Source organism: Amblyomma mixtum, chromosome 4 (assembly GCF_055824585.1).
Source record: "Amblyomma mixtum isolate Tamu chromosome 4, ASM5582458v1, whole genome shotgun sequence".
NCBI lineage: Eukaryota > Metazoa > Arthropoda > Arachnida > Ixodida > Ixodidae > Amblyomma > Amblyomma mixtum.
Genome location: NC_143015.1, coordinates 103,132,860 through 103,147,620, shown reverse-complemented (window position 1 = coordinate 103,147,620; position 14,761 = coordinate 103,132,860). Strand labels below are relative to the sequence as shown.

Below are 14,761 nucleotides of genomic sequence, written 5' to 3'. Positions count from 1 at the left end.
TAAAACGATGAGGCATTAAAGGCTTCCGCCTAATTTTCTTAGAAAACACTCATCCGCAATTATAAGTGCTCTGTTTTCAGTTTCGTCGCTTTTCCTTAGTCTTCGACACGGGAAGGTACCTATGCTACCAAGCGGGCTAACTTCTTTCCTGCTCGCCTGCAGAACCTGAACGGGATGCTGTTTCTTCGTTGTCATGGAAACAGCCAGCAAAGGTGCCTGGTGGATCTCCGTGGCGCTGCGGTTTCCGGGTCTGCTCACGTCTCGCACATGGAGCCTCAGGCGCCGCTCCACCGCCCCATATTAGCTCAGCCCGAAGAACATGTCCAGGTATGCCTGCCACGGTAGCCTGCGCAGCACGTCAGCTACCTGGCTGTGGTGAGTATCTGGTTCTACGTACAAATATGGCTCACAGTGGAAGACGTCGCGGCTTTAATTCTTTAATGATGTTATTGTTGTTTGAAAAGCCGGCGTTGCTGTTTGCTTTTGTGTAGGAAATCTGCGGTTGTGCCATGTTGACTCTTGGCGTTTGCTTGAACCCGTCGCTGATTTCAAGCTTTCTTTTGTCTGTACAGGTGCCATCAGAGGTAAATGGAGAACAATATTAACGAAAAAAATTAATTATTGCCCCGCCAATTCATGCATCCGTGAATACATATGTGCAGCCTAATTCCGATTGTGCGAGTTGCACTGTGCACCAACAAACATGGACCATTATGCTTTAGATTTACAGAAATGAAATTTTTGCGACGAAGCCGCCTTCTATTCACTTTTGACATCGAGTGTGCATTTCCGCTCCTCTTCGCATTGTGCAGGACGTTGGTGTCTTGTTGGTCGTGCAAACAGGTGAAACACGAATAGTCTAAAGAACGATGTGAATGAAAGTCGCTCTACTGGAAATTACGTCCAGGGACATAAGAGGCAGTAGTTTATGAAAGAAACGGGAAGTACCGATGCTTATATCAAGAGTACGCACTTGATGTCGGCAGTAAAACAAAAAAGGGATGGCCATCAGGGCTGCCTTCGAAAGGGTAAATGCAGCGCAGTGTGGTAGGGAGTCGGGTGAGTACGCTCGCTTGAAAACCGCACTTATGTTGAAAGCACAGTAGCGAGAGGGAACTGGGGGAAAGCTGTCTGCCACAGTGCGCATAGATTTTTGCGCCCGAGCTTTATGCCATCCTGGTCACTCTGGACGAAATTATGAACAAGAAAACCAAGAGAAGTATTATCTGCGCTAAAGCATTAAGCAGACTGAGAGCACTACACGAGTAGTGCAGTTTAACCATTACCTGGTGGTTATAATACATAATAAAGCGAGAGCCACAACTTATGCAAATAGCTTGAAATAACCAACAAAAGCCCACAACGAGCAATCTAACGCTTAAACATCGCTCATAAAGATTGCTCGAAGTTCATAATAGTTTTCAAGTTCATAATAACTCTCAAGTTCATAATAGGCTTTCAAGTTCATGATAGGCTTTCAAGTTCATGATAGTCCTTACAGTTCATGATAGACCTTCAAATTCATGAAATAACCCTTCAAGTTAATTATAGTCCTTCAAGTTAATGAAAACCCTTAAAGTTCATGATGCCTGAAATAGCGGTCAAGCATTATTCTTTCATGCACCAAACTCCAGTCACTTATGGAAAAGTTGCTCGCAATCTCATAATCAACACCTCCAATCGAATCTTTCTTATGCTCTTCCTGTTTTTTTAACAGTTTTATACGAACCAAACCTTTCATATGAGTTGTTTTATTAAACCTTTAGATATTTTACACAATTCAGAAACCTTGCGTTAGGTCGGGGATGGCTGTATTTGCTTATGCTCCAAATTCACCACAAAACACAGGATGTTTGCAGACTAGGTGGTCACAGGGCTGCAAGGCAGGATTGCATGGTTATGGTTGGGAACAGACAGCTGTCCTGCGGTGTATGAAACCTGCTTGGCTGTTGTTGCTGATGATGACGACGATGGTTGACTAGTTCTGCCACCGCCGTAAACAAATACTAAAACCCGAAAAGTGGGCCATCAAAAATATGTGGACCGATGCCTTCCACATGGCCGAAGATTGGTTGTTATTAGGGCTACGCTCATTAGCGAATCTGCTAAGAGTGTCGGGCGAAAGCGCACAACTTTGGCTGCAAGAGCTACAAGGTTTGAGTTGGGTTATAATCGTGTCTGTCAGTACAGCTTTTTTCTCGTTTGTTGGCTTTTTTTGTCTCTGTATTAACTATAAAGTGCGTACGAGAAAATAAAATGCGAAGGAATCTTGTACCTCTCAGTTGACACCTCAACCGCGCCTTGACTCAAGGGATTTAGGTAGAAGTGCATTTCAAGGAAGGAACAGGAAAATAGGCGCCATCATTGAAGGGTCCCGGTTAATTTCCGGCTCTCTGCTCTTTGTACTGCCTCTCCTATGCCCACCACAGTGGCCCAGTAGCAAAGGGGCTCTTCACAGTGTCGGATTAATCTCTAGCCCTCCAATATGGTGTCGCTCACATCCCATGTGCCGCTACCATCTTTTATCACCCTTAAAATCTGTATAATGTCACCACCACCATTTAACATCTGTAAGCGCCTACGCAGCCGACTGTTGCCAGTAAAGATCGCCCTTCCCCCCTTCTCAGGCGCATACGCACGGATGGCACATAAAACACTCGGAAATGTTTTCTCTTTTCGAGCTCTTCACTAATCTTCAGCGCGGAAAAATTACTGTCTAACAAACATTTTGACATTCCTTCCCTTTTGTAGGTGCGGGAGTGGATGCCGCTTTTTGGTTGTCGTGGAAACAGCCTGCAGAGGCGTGCGATGGATCTCTGTGGCGCTCGGTGCGCCTTCCACGTCTACGGCATGCTCGCGCATAGAGCCCAGCGCGCAGCTCCATCGCCCCCACATTGTGCTGCACGAAAAACATATGCAGGCGTGGTTCCATGGCAGCCCGCGCACCTACACAGCCAACCGACGGTGGTGAGTATCTGGCTCTCCGTACAAATATGGCGTACCGCGCAAGAGGTCGCGTCTTTAACCTCTCTAGGCGCCGCGGTGGCTCGGGGGTTATGGCACTCGGCTGCTGACCCGAAAGACGTGGGTTCCATCCCGGCCGCTGCGGTCGTATTTCTTTGGAGGAGAAAAAGTGGACGTTAAAAAACCCCAGGTGGTCGAAATTTTTGCAGCCCTTCACTGCGGTGTCCCTCATAGCCTGAGTCTCTTTGGGACATTAAACCCCCGGAAATCAAATCAATTCAAATATTTCATCTCTGATGACGTTTTTTCTGTTTCAAGAAGAGGCGTGACTGTTGATTGATGCGCAGAAAATGTCCGGCCGTGCCATAATGGCACCTATCGAAGAGGAGAGATATCGTCGACTCTTGGCGTTGGTTCGAATCTTTCGCCGATGTCCTGCGCCCTTTGTCTGTTCAGGTCCGCCTCTCCTACTTTGACACCGTACAAGCTGGTGAAACACGCCACAGTCTAAAGCACACGTTGTGAGTTAATGTTTGGACAGTGCAGATGGGTAGTTGACAGTGGAATTGGTCAGAAAACAAACGGTATGCAAGGATGAACCTTGTTGATATGTAGTGAACGAAATTTATATGCGCAGAACTATAGAAAACGGATTGTCGTCTGTACTTGTTTGCAAAGGACAGTAAATGTAGCACATGGCGGTAGAGAGCCGGGTAACCACATGTGGTCTGTACGTTCTCTTGAAAAAGTACGTTCTCTTGCTAGAAGCAAGGCAGTGCTAGGGAAATGGGAAGGAGCTCTTTTCCTCAGTGTGCGCTGATAATAAATGAGAGCTTAAAGGGCCTTATTATCGGCACTATAGCACTCTAAGCATGCTGAGAGCACTACACACTAGAACAACAGTCATACCATTACTTGGCAATAATATACAGTGAAGCGTTTTTTTTTATATATGGCACTGCACAAAGAGCCGTGTGCATCGAGAACTCCCAGGGGCCTACGAATTTAGAGTAGAGGATGACCTTCTGCATATATGGGAATTAATCCACTATGCTAGCGCTACCCCGTAAGGTGAAGCTTAAGTTTAGAACTCCAGCGATGGGCGCTCTGTTCTAGAGAGCGAGGGATGATCTGCTTACATTGCAGCTTAACCTCTAAAATGTTCAGCTATAAAAGGAACCTTCCAATTAAGGTTGCCACCACAGCAAGGCTGCATTAACTGGGTGGTATACTTGCAATAAACATTTACAGCATCGAATTTGATGGTATGCTAAGCATTAAAAAAAGCTGTCTAAAATCGAAATCATCTGAACAAGTAGCATCAGACTTCAGCACTTATTTGACAGAGTATCCGCAAAATTTCTTGCGTACATACTGGCTACCGCGATTTCAGTATCGTGGTCTGAAATGTATATGCGAGTTCGCTGCTATTTTTGCTGTGAAATAATTGGTCTAGGGAACTGAGCGCCGAACCGCTCAGCTTTAACTACTTTAACTCAATTCGTAGACAAGGTTGCTACTACTCTTTGGCTAGGAATGTGACGAGAGGGAGAGGGACCTTCGAATATCAACAGTGATACATGGTACCTTGCTTCAAGGGCACACCTTCATTCCTGCAAGGGCCCATTCATTCCTACACGCCAGAGTAATGACCCAAGGCAGCCTTTTAATGCTGCACAACACTGCGACAAGCACGCCTTATCGTAGTGACACGCACGGGCTTGTCACTACAAGAGAAAGACGAGACGGCAGTCGACTATTGTGGGCCTGCTTGCGAGTACCTACTCTAAAGAATAGCTTTGTACGCTGCTCAGGTTGACAGTAGTCAACGTAAAACGTTGAGACTCCGTGTGACGACCGGCTACTGTTTTGATCCTTGACAGGTTCAGAAGGTTGCTGTCAGGCAGGGTTGTGAAATGATGTTAAACCTTAGGGTCACCACTGCGTCTGGACAGCCTTTTGTCGCATGCTTGTTTAGGAGTACGACGACACACGTGGCCATCATCGGAGTTATGTCACTTAAAAAAAATAGATGGCTTTGCAGATCTTCCCTACGAGAAAGTGTCGGACTATCATTGCTTGGTTTGGTTTCGTTTGTGGGGTTTAACGTCCCAAAGCGACTCAGGCTATGAGGGACGCCGTAGTGAAGGGCTCTGGAAATTTCGACCAGCTGGGGTTCTTTAACGTACCGTAGTGAAGGGCTCTGGAAATTTCGACCAGCTGGGGTTCTCTAACGTACACTGACATCGCACAGTACACGGGCCTCTAGAATTTCGCCTCCATCGAAATACGACCACCACGGAAGAGATCGAACTCACGTCTTTCAGGTCAGCAGCTGAGCAGAGCCAACGCAGCTTCTTGACCAGCATTGCGATAAACTGTAGCATACCATATATTCAATGCTAGTTGACTCAAACCACATAATGTTCCCTACAACGCATTGTCCGTCTAAACCATCAAAGAACATTCATTCTTTACTTCCCCTAGAAAACATATCAACGTTTTCGAGTTACCTAACCTCCGGGGAAGACACCAGAAAATATGGTTCTCGGGCTTCAGAAGTGCCGCCTACATGCAGTGTGTATATGCACGCTCGCAAAACGCTCCATGCGTGTCATTATATCATACATCATGCACGATTTGGCTCGCTGCGGCATGAAGAGCTTTAATATTTGGGCAACTGGGACAAACAAACTTTTGCTTTTATCTTTCTGTCCAGAACCACGCCAGCGGCGCCGGCATGGATGGAACAGCCACTGCAGCCTGCAACGGAAAGCATTGAGTGAATTCCTCACGTGGGTGTAAGGAAAGCCGCGTCAGCAAGACTGAAGGCATACTTACAGCAGGAATGGGTGAGCACGACTGACGCACAAGTTGGGGATGTGACTGGCCGACGCGTTTCCTCGTCATCAGTGGAAATAGACGAGCGCTGAACAAATCTTATTATGGCAGTGGTCCAAGGGCTTGAATATACAGATTCACAACAGCGCTACGGAACGAGGACAGAAGGAACACGAAAAACACAGGACGGGCGCTGTCCTTCTGTGCTCGTTCCGTAGCGCTGTTGTGAATCTGCTTATTAAGAATGAACCAACTAGCCCACACCAGAATCCTCTTGAATATAACCCTCGGAAAACACAGTGAAGCTTTGATATACTCCGCAGGGTAATAAATCCTCAGCGGTATTTTTTTTGTACTCAAAGAATGGTATTTTCATTCCGATTGTCCTTCCGCAAATAATATACTGTGCGATGTTAGTGCATGTTGAAGAACCCAAGGTGATCGAAATTTCCGGAGCCCTTCACTAAGGTGTCCCTCAGTCAGAGTCGCCTTGGGGTATTAAGCCCCCCATAAACCATAAACCTAAATATTTCAATGGACCTTTCTTCACTTGAGCGGTATTCTGCAAGCATGCGAACTTCGTGTTTTGCGCAGCACGCGGAACCTGTTCGTGTCCAACGGTGACAAAAAAGGCTTCGTTTACGCCGTCTGAGAATGATGTTATTTAAGGCGCCACATTCAAGTGTCATTTACGCCTCTTTGACAAGGCCTTAATTACATCACGGCTTGTTCAAAGGAGGCTTAATTCAGCCCCATGCATAATTATGTCAAATGCGAAGAGGCGTGTCTTTTTTGTTACCTATTCCTGTGGTGTGCCGCACATAAAAAGGTCCGGTATCCTTTTACGGCAGACAGCGTACGCCAGCGAAGAGCTGGTGGAATGGTTGACCTTGGATGCCGTGGTGGTAGCGAGGGTACTCGTGTGCTGCTCCAAGATGAAATTCTGCAAACTCCACCAAGATGAAACATGCTTTATTCATAGGTGATCTTGTGCGAAGGCCGGGCAGAGCAGGGATAAAATAGGCCCATGCCAAAAACCGTTGACGCTCTAATTTCGCGCTGCAGCTGCCGACCATGTTCCTTTTTACAAAATAGTCTGCACGCTTTCTTGTTCAGATGCCACTTTGTATAAGTTCGCCTGTATAATAAGGAGGCTCAAGACTGCGTTTCACCATAATGTTAGTACAAATGCTTATAAAGTAACGTTATGCTACTTAAGTTGAAAAGCCCCAAGTGATCAAAATTTACGGAGCCCCCCACCACGGTGTACAGCATAGCTTGAGTCCCTTTCGGACGTTAAACCCCCATAAACTATACTCTGAATGGTTATAGCTTTCTATTTAAATAGATACCAAACATCAAGTCGCATGGTATCATATACTTTTGACACCCACATAAAGTAATACAGAGGCACTTTTAAGGTTTCTCAGCGTATCGGGCATTCTTACAGCCCAGGCGATAGGCGAAACTTTTTCGTTGTCATGAAAACAGCCCTCGATGGCTAAAGTATCCCAAGCTTACCCCGATACCTGGTACTTTGCCACGAAAGGCATGAATACTAACAGAGTTTGATGCCACGTGGTGTCGATAAGCCCAGCGGAGCTCAATAACATGTCCGCACCGACCGGCAGCTCAACATATGCTGTACCAAAAGAAAGCGAATGGTGACCACGTGCCTCTCTAGACAAACGTAGCTGAGAGCCCACGCGCTGTTCTCGTTGCTTTGGCAAGAACTGGTCCGTACTTCACGGAGAAAAATGACTTATTATTGCAGCACCATGGAATGATGGACGCACCGTTGCACCTAACTAAGCAAGGAGATTTCCAGGACTATTCTTTGAAGCCTGCTCCCTGGCGCATATTGCTATCAGTGGTAACCAGGGAAGATTCCAGAAAAGTTGAACAGTCAGCCAAGTGGGATGCAGACGGTAGTTTGATATTCTGTGAGCAGTTTTGAAGAGACACTTACGTCATGAAAACATGAGATATTTGTCTGGCAGGAAGACATGCATTTCCAAGAAAACTGGATCAAAGCTTTTGCATTACTGTACTCAAACAGCGAAAGAAGCTGCGTGGTCACCGTTCACTAGTGGGAACTGATGTAACCTAGCCTCAGAGATCCGAGCTGCCAAAACCTCTCTCGAAGGAATTGAGTTTCCTTGAGAAAGCAGCTGGCCGGGGTGACTCCTGTATTTCTTTTTTATCATTATCTTACGCATAAAAATCTCCATTCCGAGTGAAAAATTTTGTGACTTTATGGGGTCCACACATTTTATGCGTGATACAGCACTATAGCCATTTTCGCGTTCCGACTCCTTGACCTGAAAATTTTGGGTGATTATGGTACCTATGCTGCTGTGAATTTGTAGGGCTACTTCACAGGAAATGCTAATATCAAACACGACCAGCAGTTCACTCATAGGGTGAAACCTTAGCTCGTCCATCGTCACCACGCACCTGAGCGGCTGACGAAGACATTCCCTTAGTGTTACTGTATGACAGTGCACTGCAATTGCTGCACACACAGGCGTGCTTGGCATTAGATAAAACAAAACAAAAAGAAGAGCACAGAAAGGAGCTTGCGAAGCCAAGAAGTGCCTTTTTTCCTTGTTTCCCTTGAATCCACTTGTGCAGCAGGGCACACAGCATGTTGGCATGATGCTTCATCCACGGTCACACGAGCAGAAAGACGGGACCCTACGGTCACTGCATTCCACTGCTAGTGAACGCCTCGGCTGTGGACAGGAATGACGGTGCGAATTTACGCCTTAAAATTTTGAAACGCGTGTCCGATAAAAGTATTGACGGGGACACCTAAGCTCCGCTTTAAGAGTATATAGAAGCGATAGCTTAATGGGTTAATTCCCATATATGCTGTTGGTCATTCTCTACTTTACATCCATAGATACCTAGGAGTCATCATACCCCTCCTGGCGCTGTGGTGCAGTGGTTAAGCGATGCGCCACCGCCCTGCGATGGCAGGTGCTACCAGCGGCGAACCTAGTGCGGTACAGGTTGCTCTTACCGAGCGATCAGGCATTAATTCAACATAGGAGGCAGGTGGCCTTGTGGCGTCATCAGAACATGACAACCATAATGGCAGGTGGCAGTTATGTTAATCATTGCTCGATCGGGAAGAGCAACCTGGGTCGCCCAAGCTCCACCACCGGCAGCACTAGTGCACTGCACGGGCTCGGGCCGGCCCAAAAGCCCGAGCCCGGTCCGGCCCGCGGGCTGGGCCGGGCCGGGATATGATTTGTTTTGCCGGGCCTGGGCCGGGCCCGGGCCTGAAGTTGCGGGCCCGGGCCGGGCTCGGGCTGAAAGCGGCGGACCCGAGTCGGGCTTGGGCCCGTACAGAAACGGCTGGTGTCCGACTATTCATTCACTATGGCAGAGTGAAGTACACGACTGCGGCATTGGAGCAGCGACACGGATGAGCTATGGGTTATAGTACGCGCTGAGAAAAAAAAACTAAGCTTTACTACTTGACTTTTTTATTTCCTTATTTCCACGCCGCGGTGGCTTAGTGGTCAAGGCGCTTGATTACTGAGCCGGGGAACCAGGGTTTGCTCCTAGCCTCGGTGGCCGCCTTTCTAACTAGGCGGCCAGCATGACAGCCACGTACTTTGCAGTAACACTACTCGTTGAAAAAACCCAGGTGGTCGAAATGATCAGGAGCCCTCCGCTTCGGTTTCTCTCACAGCCTGACTCCCCTTGGGCCCTTAAGGCCCCAAAACATAGCGTTTATGTTATAGCTATATTTTTCTCGTGTGAGAAAATTCACAAAGTAAAGTGCATTTGGTTTTCATTTTGATCAGCTGACCGGAACGTCTCGTAAATGAAATAGCCACGAAAGCTCGCGACAGTTTGTAAATCTCATCTCATAACCATATCTATCCCTCATCGCTTTTTAAGCCTGGTTGTCATGACTAGTGTTTTGCCCTGTAAGTTATCACGTGGTTCGCGCGTTATCTTCTGCTCCACCGGTATGAGTAACATTCAGCCGGTCTTAATTGGCCAATGATCGCTCGTCGCCCCAAAACATGCCTATACACTATTGGAAATGCATTCGGGAAGAACATATTAGTTTACGACGCTTATAGTCTTCAAAACACCCACCGTGAAATATTCAAGCCTTTTAGCATTTCGTTTCTGCTGAAAGGCGACCAGTTCGGCTATGAGTTCAACCTGTGAGATCGCGTTCACTAAAAAAAATGTCATCCCACTGCTTGCTAGGCAGCTTTAGTGTTTATACTTCCGGGCGGAAAAATATAACAGCTTGAAATCATGGGGGAATGCAAAGTAGTCTGTTACGCGCGTATGCAGCCCTTTTGGCTCTCGGAACTTCCTATTTTATCTTTGCGCACCAACACGAGATCACTGTCCAAAATACGGGCATGGCGAGCGCTACTCTAAATCACTTCCTTCTGGGTTAAAAAGAACCAACTTTCTGCAAGATAAACTCTGTTCAGAACCTTTTTCGGCCAGTTTCTTATCGGTCTAGTAGCAGTCTACTTGCTCAGAGTGAGCAGTATATCTCGAGCGTAACTGTGAAACGGGCCGGGCCGGGCCCGGGCTGGGCTTCACTCGAGGATTCACGGGCCGGGCCGGGCTCGCTAGAGCGATAATTTAACGGGCCAGGGCCGGACCCGGGCTTGAAGCCACGGGCCTGGGCCGGGCTCGGGCTTCAGGTCTCGGGCTCGGGCCGGGCTCGGGCCTCAGATTGAGGCCCGTGCAGTCCTCTAGGCAGCACCTGCCATCTCAGGGCAGTGACGCTTCGCCTAATCGCTGCACCACTGCGCCAGGAGTGATATGGGCACTGAATGTTGAATAGAGAATGACCAGTTCCGCATACATGGGCATTAACCCATTAACTCTACTGCGTCATACGCTTAAGCTGGAGCTTAAGTCTCCCATACAATTTTTTTCTTAACAATAGCTCTAGTTGCTCGTCTTGAACGATGCCTGTCGCTGTCTCCGCAAAACGAGCCACTGTGCGCATGCTCAAAGAGGCAATTTTCTGATTGCTTCTTCTTTTTCTTGCAAAAAAAAAAGAATAGACGGTAAAATGTGCCCAGCTTCAATATTTTTTAGCTTTGGTCACTGGGAAAGTCGCGACACGGGTCTTGGCCAATCGCCCACATAAGGCACGCACCATTTTCCTTTCGAGGACAACAGCAATGTCATCTTTAAATTCGTAGCCGCTCAAGTACATTGACCAAAGGGCTAGATCAAGACCGTGATAAGTCATACGATACTAGGCGGCGCTGTACGCGTACTACAAAAGCTCGTGTCGCTGGGCGCAGCGCGCAGTCAAAGCAGCAGACTTGCAGCGAAAGCTCCTCGTGAACTGCAGCGCCCCGGTGAGCCTCCGGACTTCACGCTTCGTACAGGAATGAAGAAAGCACACGGCGGCAAGGGAAAGATGGCCACAGCGACAGCGGAGGCAGTAGGAAAAAGCAAGACGCCGACGAAAACCACCAGCAAGCCGTCACCGACCACTAGCGAGCCTTCTGCTAACGCGACCAAACCTCGGAAGGCGGCGACAGGAGCGGGCGACCTGTATTCACCGCCGTGTACTAGGTCCCAAAAAGACCGATTTGCGAAGCAGACTGCCAACATGGAAGCCATGTCGGAGGCCACAAAACCCCCGGAACAGAAGGCCAACGCCGGCACAAGCCGCTGAGCTTTGAAGGATCTGGAGAACGCCCACCAAGCAAAAGGTGCTGGTTCGACGGCACCGAAGAAAGCCCCGACATCTCGGCCGGACTTGCACTCGAGCGCGGCAGGGACGAGTACAGCTCCGTCCAAGGGGCCCAAGGGACCGAAAAAAGTCCAGATGAAGGTGAGTGCGTCCGAGTGGGGCAAACAGGCCTTAACATTTACAGATTTGGGGAGGCAATATTAGTCGAGAGCACTCATGCGCTCACCAACACCGACCAGGGATCTTGTCACCGTACGCTTTCGGTCTTGTGCCGTTGCCTAGCAACCCGAGTTTCACGGAGGGCAATACCAGAGTTGCTCGGGTAAGTTGGGAGGAGCGTCGCGCCGGCTGCGCGAGAAGTTGCTCGGGGTCGCACAATCTCTACCGGTGGCTGTGATAGAAATAGCCACCTGCCAGTGCAGTGGAACATCTCTTAACCGCCGCACCACTGCGATGGTAGTGGTATGAGGACTCGCCGCCATCTATAAATGTTAATTCGAGAATGACGAATTCTGTGTACATGGGCATTAACCCACTAAAGATAACGCGCCATACCCTAATTAGGACTAAGCTTAAGTGTCCCGTCGAATTGAAGAATGAACACCTGCTTTCTCATGTCTGCTCTGTTTAAATACGTTACACCCCTACCAACTATTAGTTACAATGTTTGATATGATAGCGCGCCGTCTTATACGCTGTAGCTATATGCTTGTGTCAATGGCACCCCCCTGCTTACGTTTGGTTTGGCATGTCGCCTGCGCATAGAACAAAAAAAAGTTCAGTCTCCTCATTTAAAGCCGTGGCCAGTACAGGTGGTGGCTGACAAATGCGCTTCGGTGAACGTTGCACGGTTAAGTCGTATTCTAGCCTGCTAGTAAAAATAAATAGCTAGACTGCAGCCATCGCACCTGCGCGTGACGCACAGCTTGCCAGCGGGCGAATAACTTTGCCCCGGAATGGAATTCGTTGGATGCATGATGGAGTGTACGAGTGCACCTCAGGTCCAGATTACCACGCTTCCTGCGGCACCACGAGTCTCATCTCTGTATCGTGGTCGCCCAGCGGTGGCCCACCTTCAACTGTCTTGGGTGCATTGCGTGGCGACAGTGAACAGGGAGTCACGGCGAAGCGAACTTTAAACTCCCGATAATTTGCAATAGCGACCAGGCTTCACCTCAGGCTTCACCTCAGGCTTCACCTCAGGCTTCACCTCAGGCTTCACCTCAGGCTTCACCTCAGGCTTCACCTCAGGCTTCACCTCAGGCTTCACCTCAGGCTTCACCTCAGGCTTCACCTCAGGCTTCATCGCGCGACTCAGTATTCGTTGCCGCAGTTAACGCGCTGACGGCGAGATCTCGAGGCCAACTGTACAAGCGTTTGCTTCAACAGATTCGCTTGCAAGCGATTTAATTGCTGTCCTCCCAGTCACCTGCACGGTGCCGTATACCGGCAGCTTATAGTTTGGGGAAGAGCTGTGTTTTAAAGCCTGTGTTGTATTAAACTATTTGCATGCTCTGTTCCAAACTTTGCAGGAGCCGTCCAAAACTGGCAAATGACTCCGTCAGATCCAAGTGAAGGTTCCCTCGCCGAGGGAACTACTCAAAATTTGCGCAGCTGTCTCCAGGAGCAGTCACCTGCCGAAGACAAGACAGCCGCAATGGACTCATTATTTTAGCTCTTCCTTTTAAGTGTGACTCGATCGCCTGGTCTGTGGATGGTGAATAAACGTTTTTTAGCGCTGAAAAGTTGGGGCGATTTGTTTGTGCCTATTTCGTATTTTTTTTTGTTTTTACCACCATGGTGACGGTGGTGTTCGAAGATCGCTAACGGTTATGCAGGTATCCAGTGTTCTGACAAAAAAAATGCAACAAGGAAAGCGCTGGCAATTGTTCGCGAGTGCGCGCCGTCTCGACAGACAGATTTCATGCAATCCCAGCCGCTAAGCGTGTTTCCTTCTGAGGGGTTCACGGCGTAACAAAAAAAAAATGCCGCGCACTGAGGGATATAGCCTTATCACTATTCCCGACATATCCTTACACCGTTGCGCCCCGCCGTGGTGCCTCAGTGGTTACGGCGCTCGGCTGCTGACCCGAAAGACGCGGGTTCGATTCCGGGCGCGGCGGCCGAATTTCGATGAAGGCGGAATTCTGGAGGCCCGTGTACTGTGCGATGTCAGTGCACGTTAAAGAACCCCAGGTGGTCAAAATTTCCAGAGCCCATCACTACGGCGTCCCTCATGGAGTGAGTTGCTTTGGGACGTTAAACCCCAATAAACCAGTAAACCAAACTTACACCGTTGCACTCTCTGATCACAGCGTAACATGATCACGTAACATGGCCTTCACGTAACATGGCCTTCACGTAACATGGCCTTCACGTAACATGGTCACGTAACATGGTCACATAACATGGTCACATAACATGGTCACATAACATGGTCACGTAAATCCAAACCCCCGCGGATGTGTCCTTTGTAGAAACATTCCTTCTAAGACACGAGCAGTGCCATCTACCTCATTGATTTTGCACTACTATTGCGGTTCACAGCTACCTTCGCTGTATCCGGTATATTTCCTCGTTGGACCAGTTCATAAATTTTAGAAACGTCTGCATTACAACACGACGAATCGTTTGACACCATCCGGAGTCCCCGGCGACTAACAGTTAGGCCGTAATGGCCATCTGAAGGTCCTCGGAATGTACGGTGGGGAAGGGGGGGGGGGGGGGGGGGGGTGGAAAGGTAGTCGGTGCGAAACCCACACACATTTTGGGCTTCATCTCATTTGCTAATTTTATTCTCAGGAATATACCAAGTAATTTCACCTCACTTCGAACATTCCGCGTCAAACGGGTGAGTCCTAAAATGTATGCAAATGGCAGTCCCGGTGGGGTCCCACTTCGATGGCCGCTATACTGACACGTACGAATATAACGAATAGAAAGTATAGGTACCAAGTCAGGTGATACGCACCCACTGCCACTATATGATATAGTGTGGTCACGTGGTAACAGTTTTGGTCAATTTGAGTATCATTGCCGACAGACGCGTCTTTCAGCCAAGCAGGGCAATAAATCGAAGTTTCGAAGAATGCTCAGAACGTGTAGATTGAGTTCCCGCGGCAAAAGGACGAGTTCAGATTCCTCTTTACTGCACCACTGGGCTATAGACTTCAGCGGCGTTTATAGTGACAGTCGCCTGCTTGCAAACCGCGGGTGTTGAGTTGCTTTCTGTCGTTTTCTTACCCTCCCATC

At 48.5% G+C, this 14,761-nt stretch overlaps 1 protein-coding gene across 1 annotated transcript; it reads left to right on the top strand.

The window, feature by feature from the left end:
* The first annotated feature begins 2,744 nt into the window (after positions 1-2,744).
* Positions 2,745-13,254, top strand: LOC149347658 (uncharacterized). Its single transcript, XM_089585637.1, has 5 exons — positions 2,745-2,967; positions 5,684-5,816; positions 8,440-8,558; positions 11,162-11,650; positions 13,042-13,254. Exons 3-4 carry the CDS (start codon positions 8,553-8,555, stop codon positions 11,489-11,491), a joined length of 336 nt encoding a protein of 111 aa, XP_089441763.1. The 5' UTR covers positions 2,745-2,967; positions 5,684-5,816; positions 8,440-8,552; the 3' UTR covers positions 11,492-11,650; positions 13,042-13,254.
* The last annotated feature ends 1,507 nt before the right edge of the window (positions 13,255-14,761 follow it).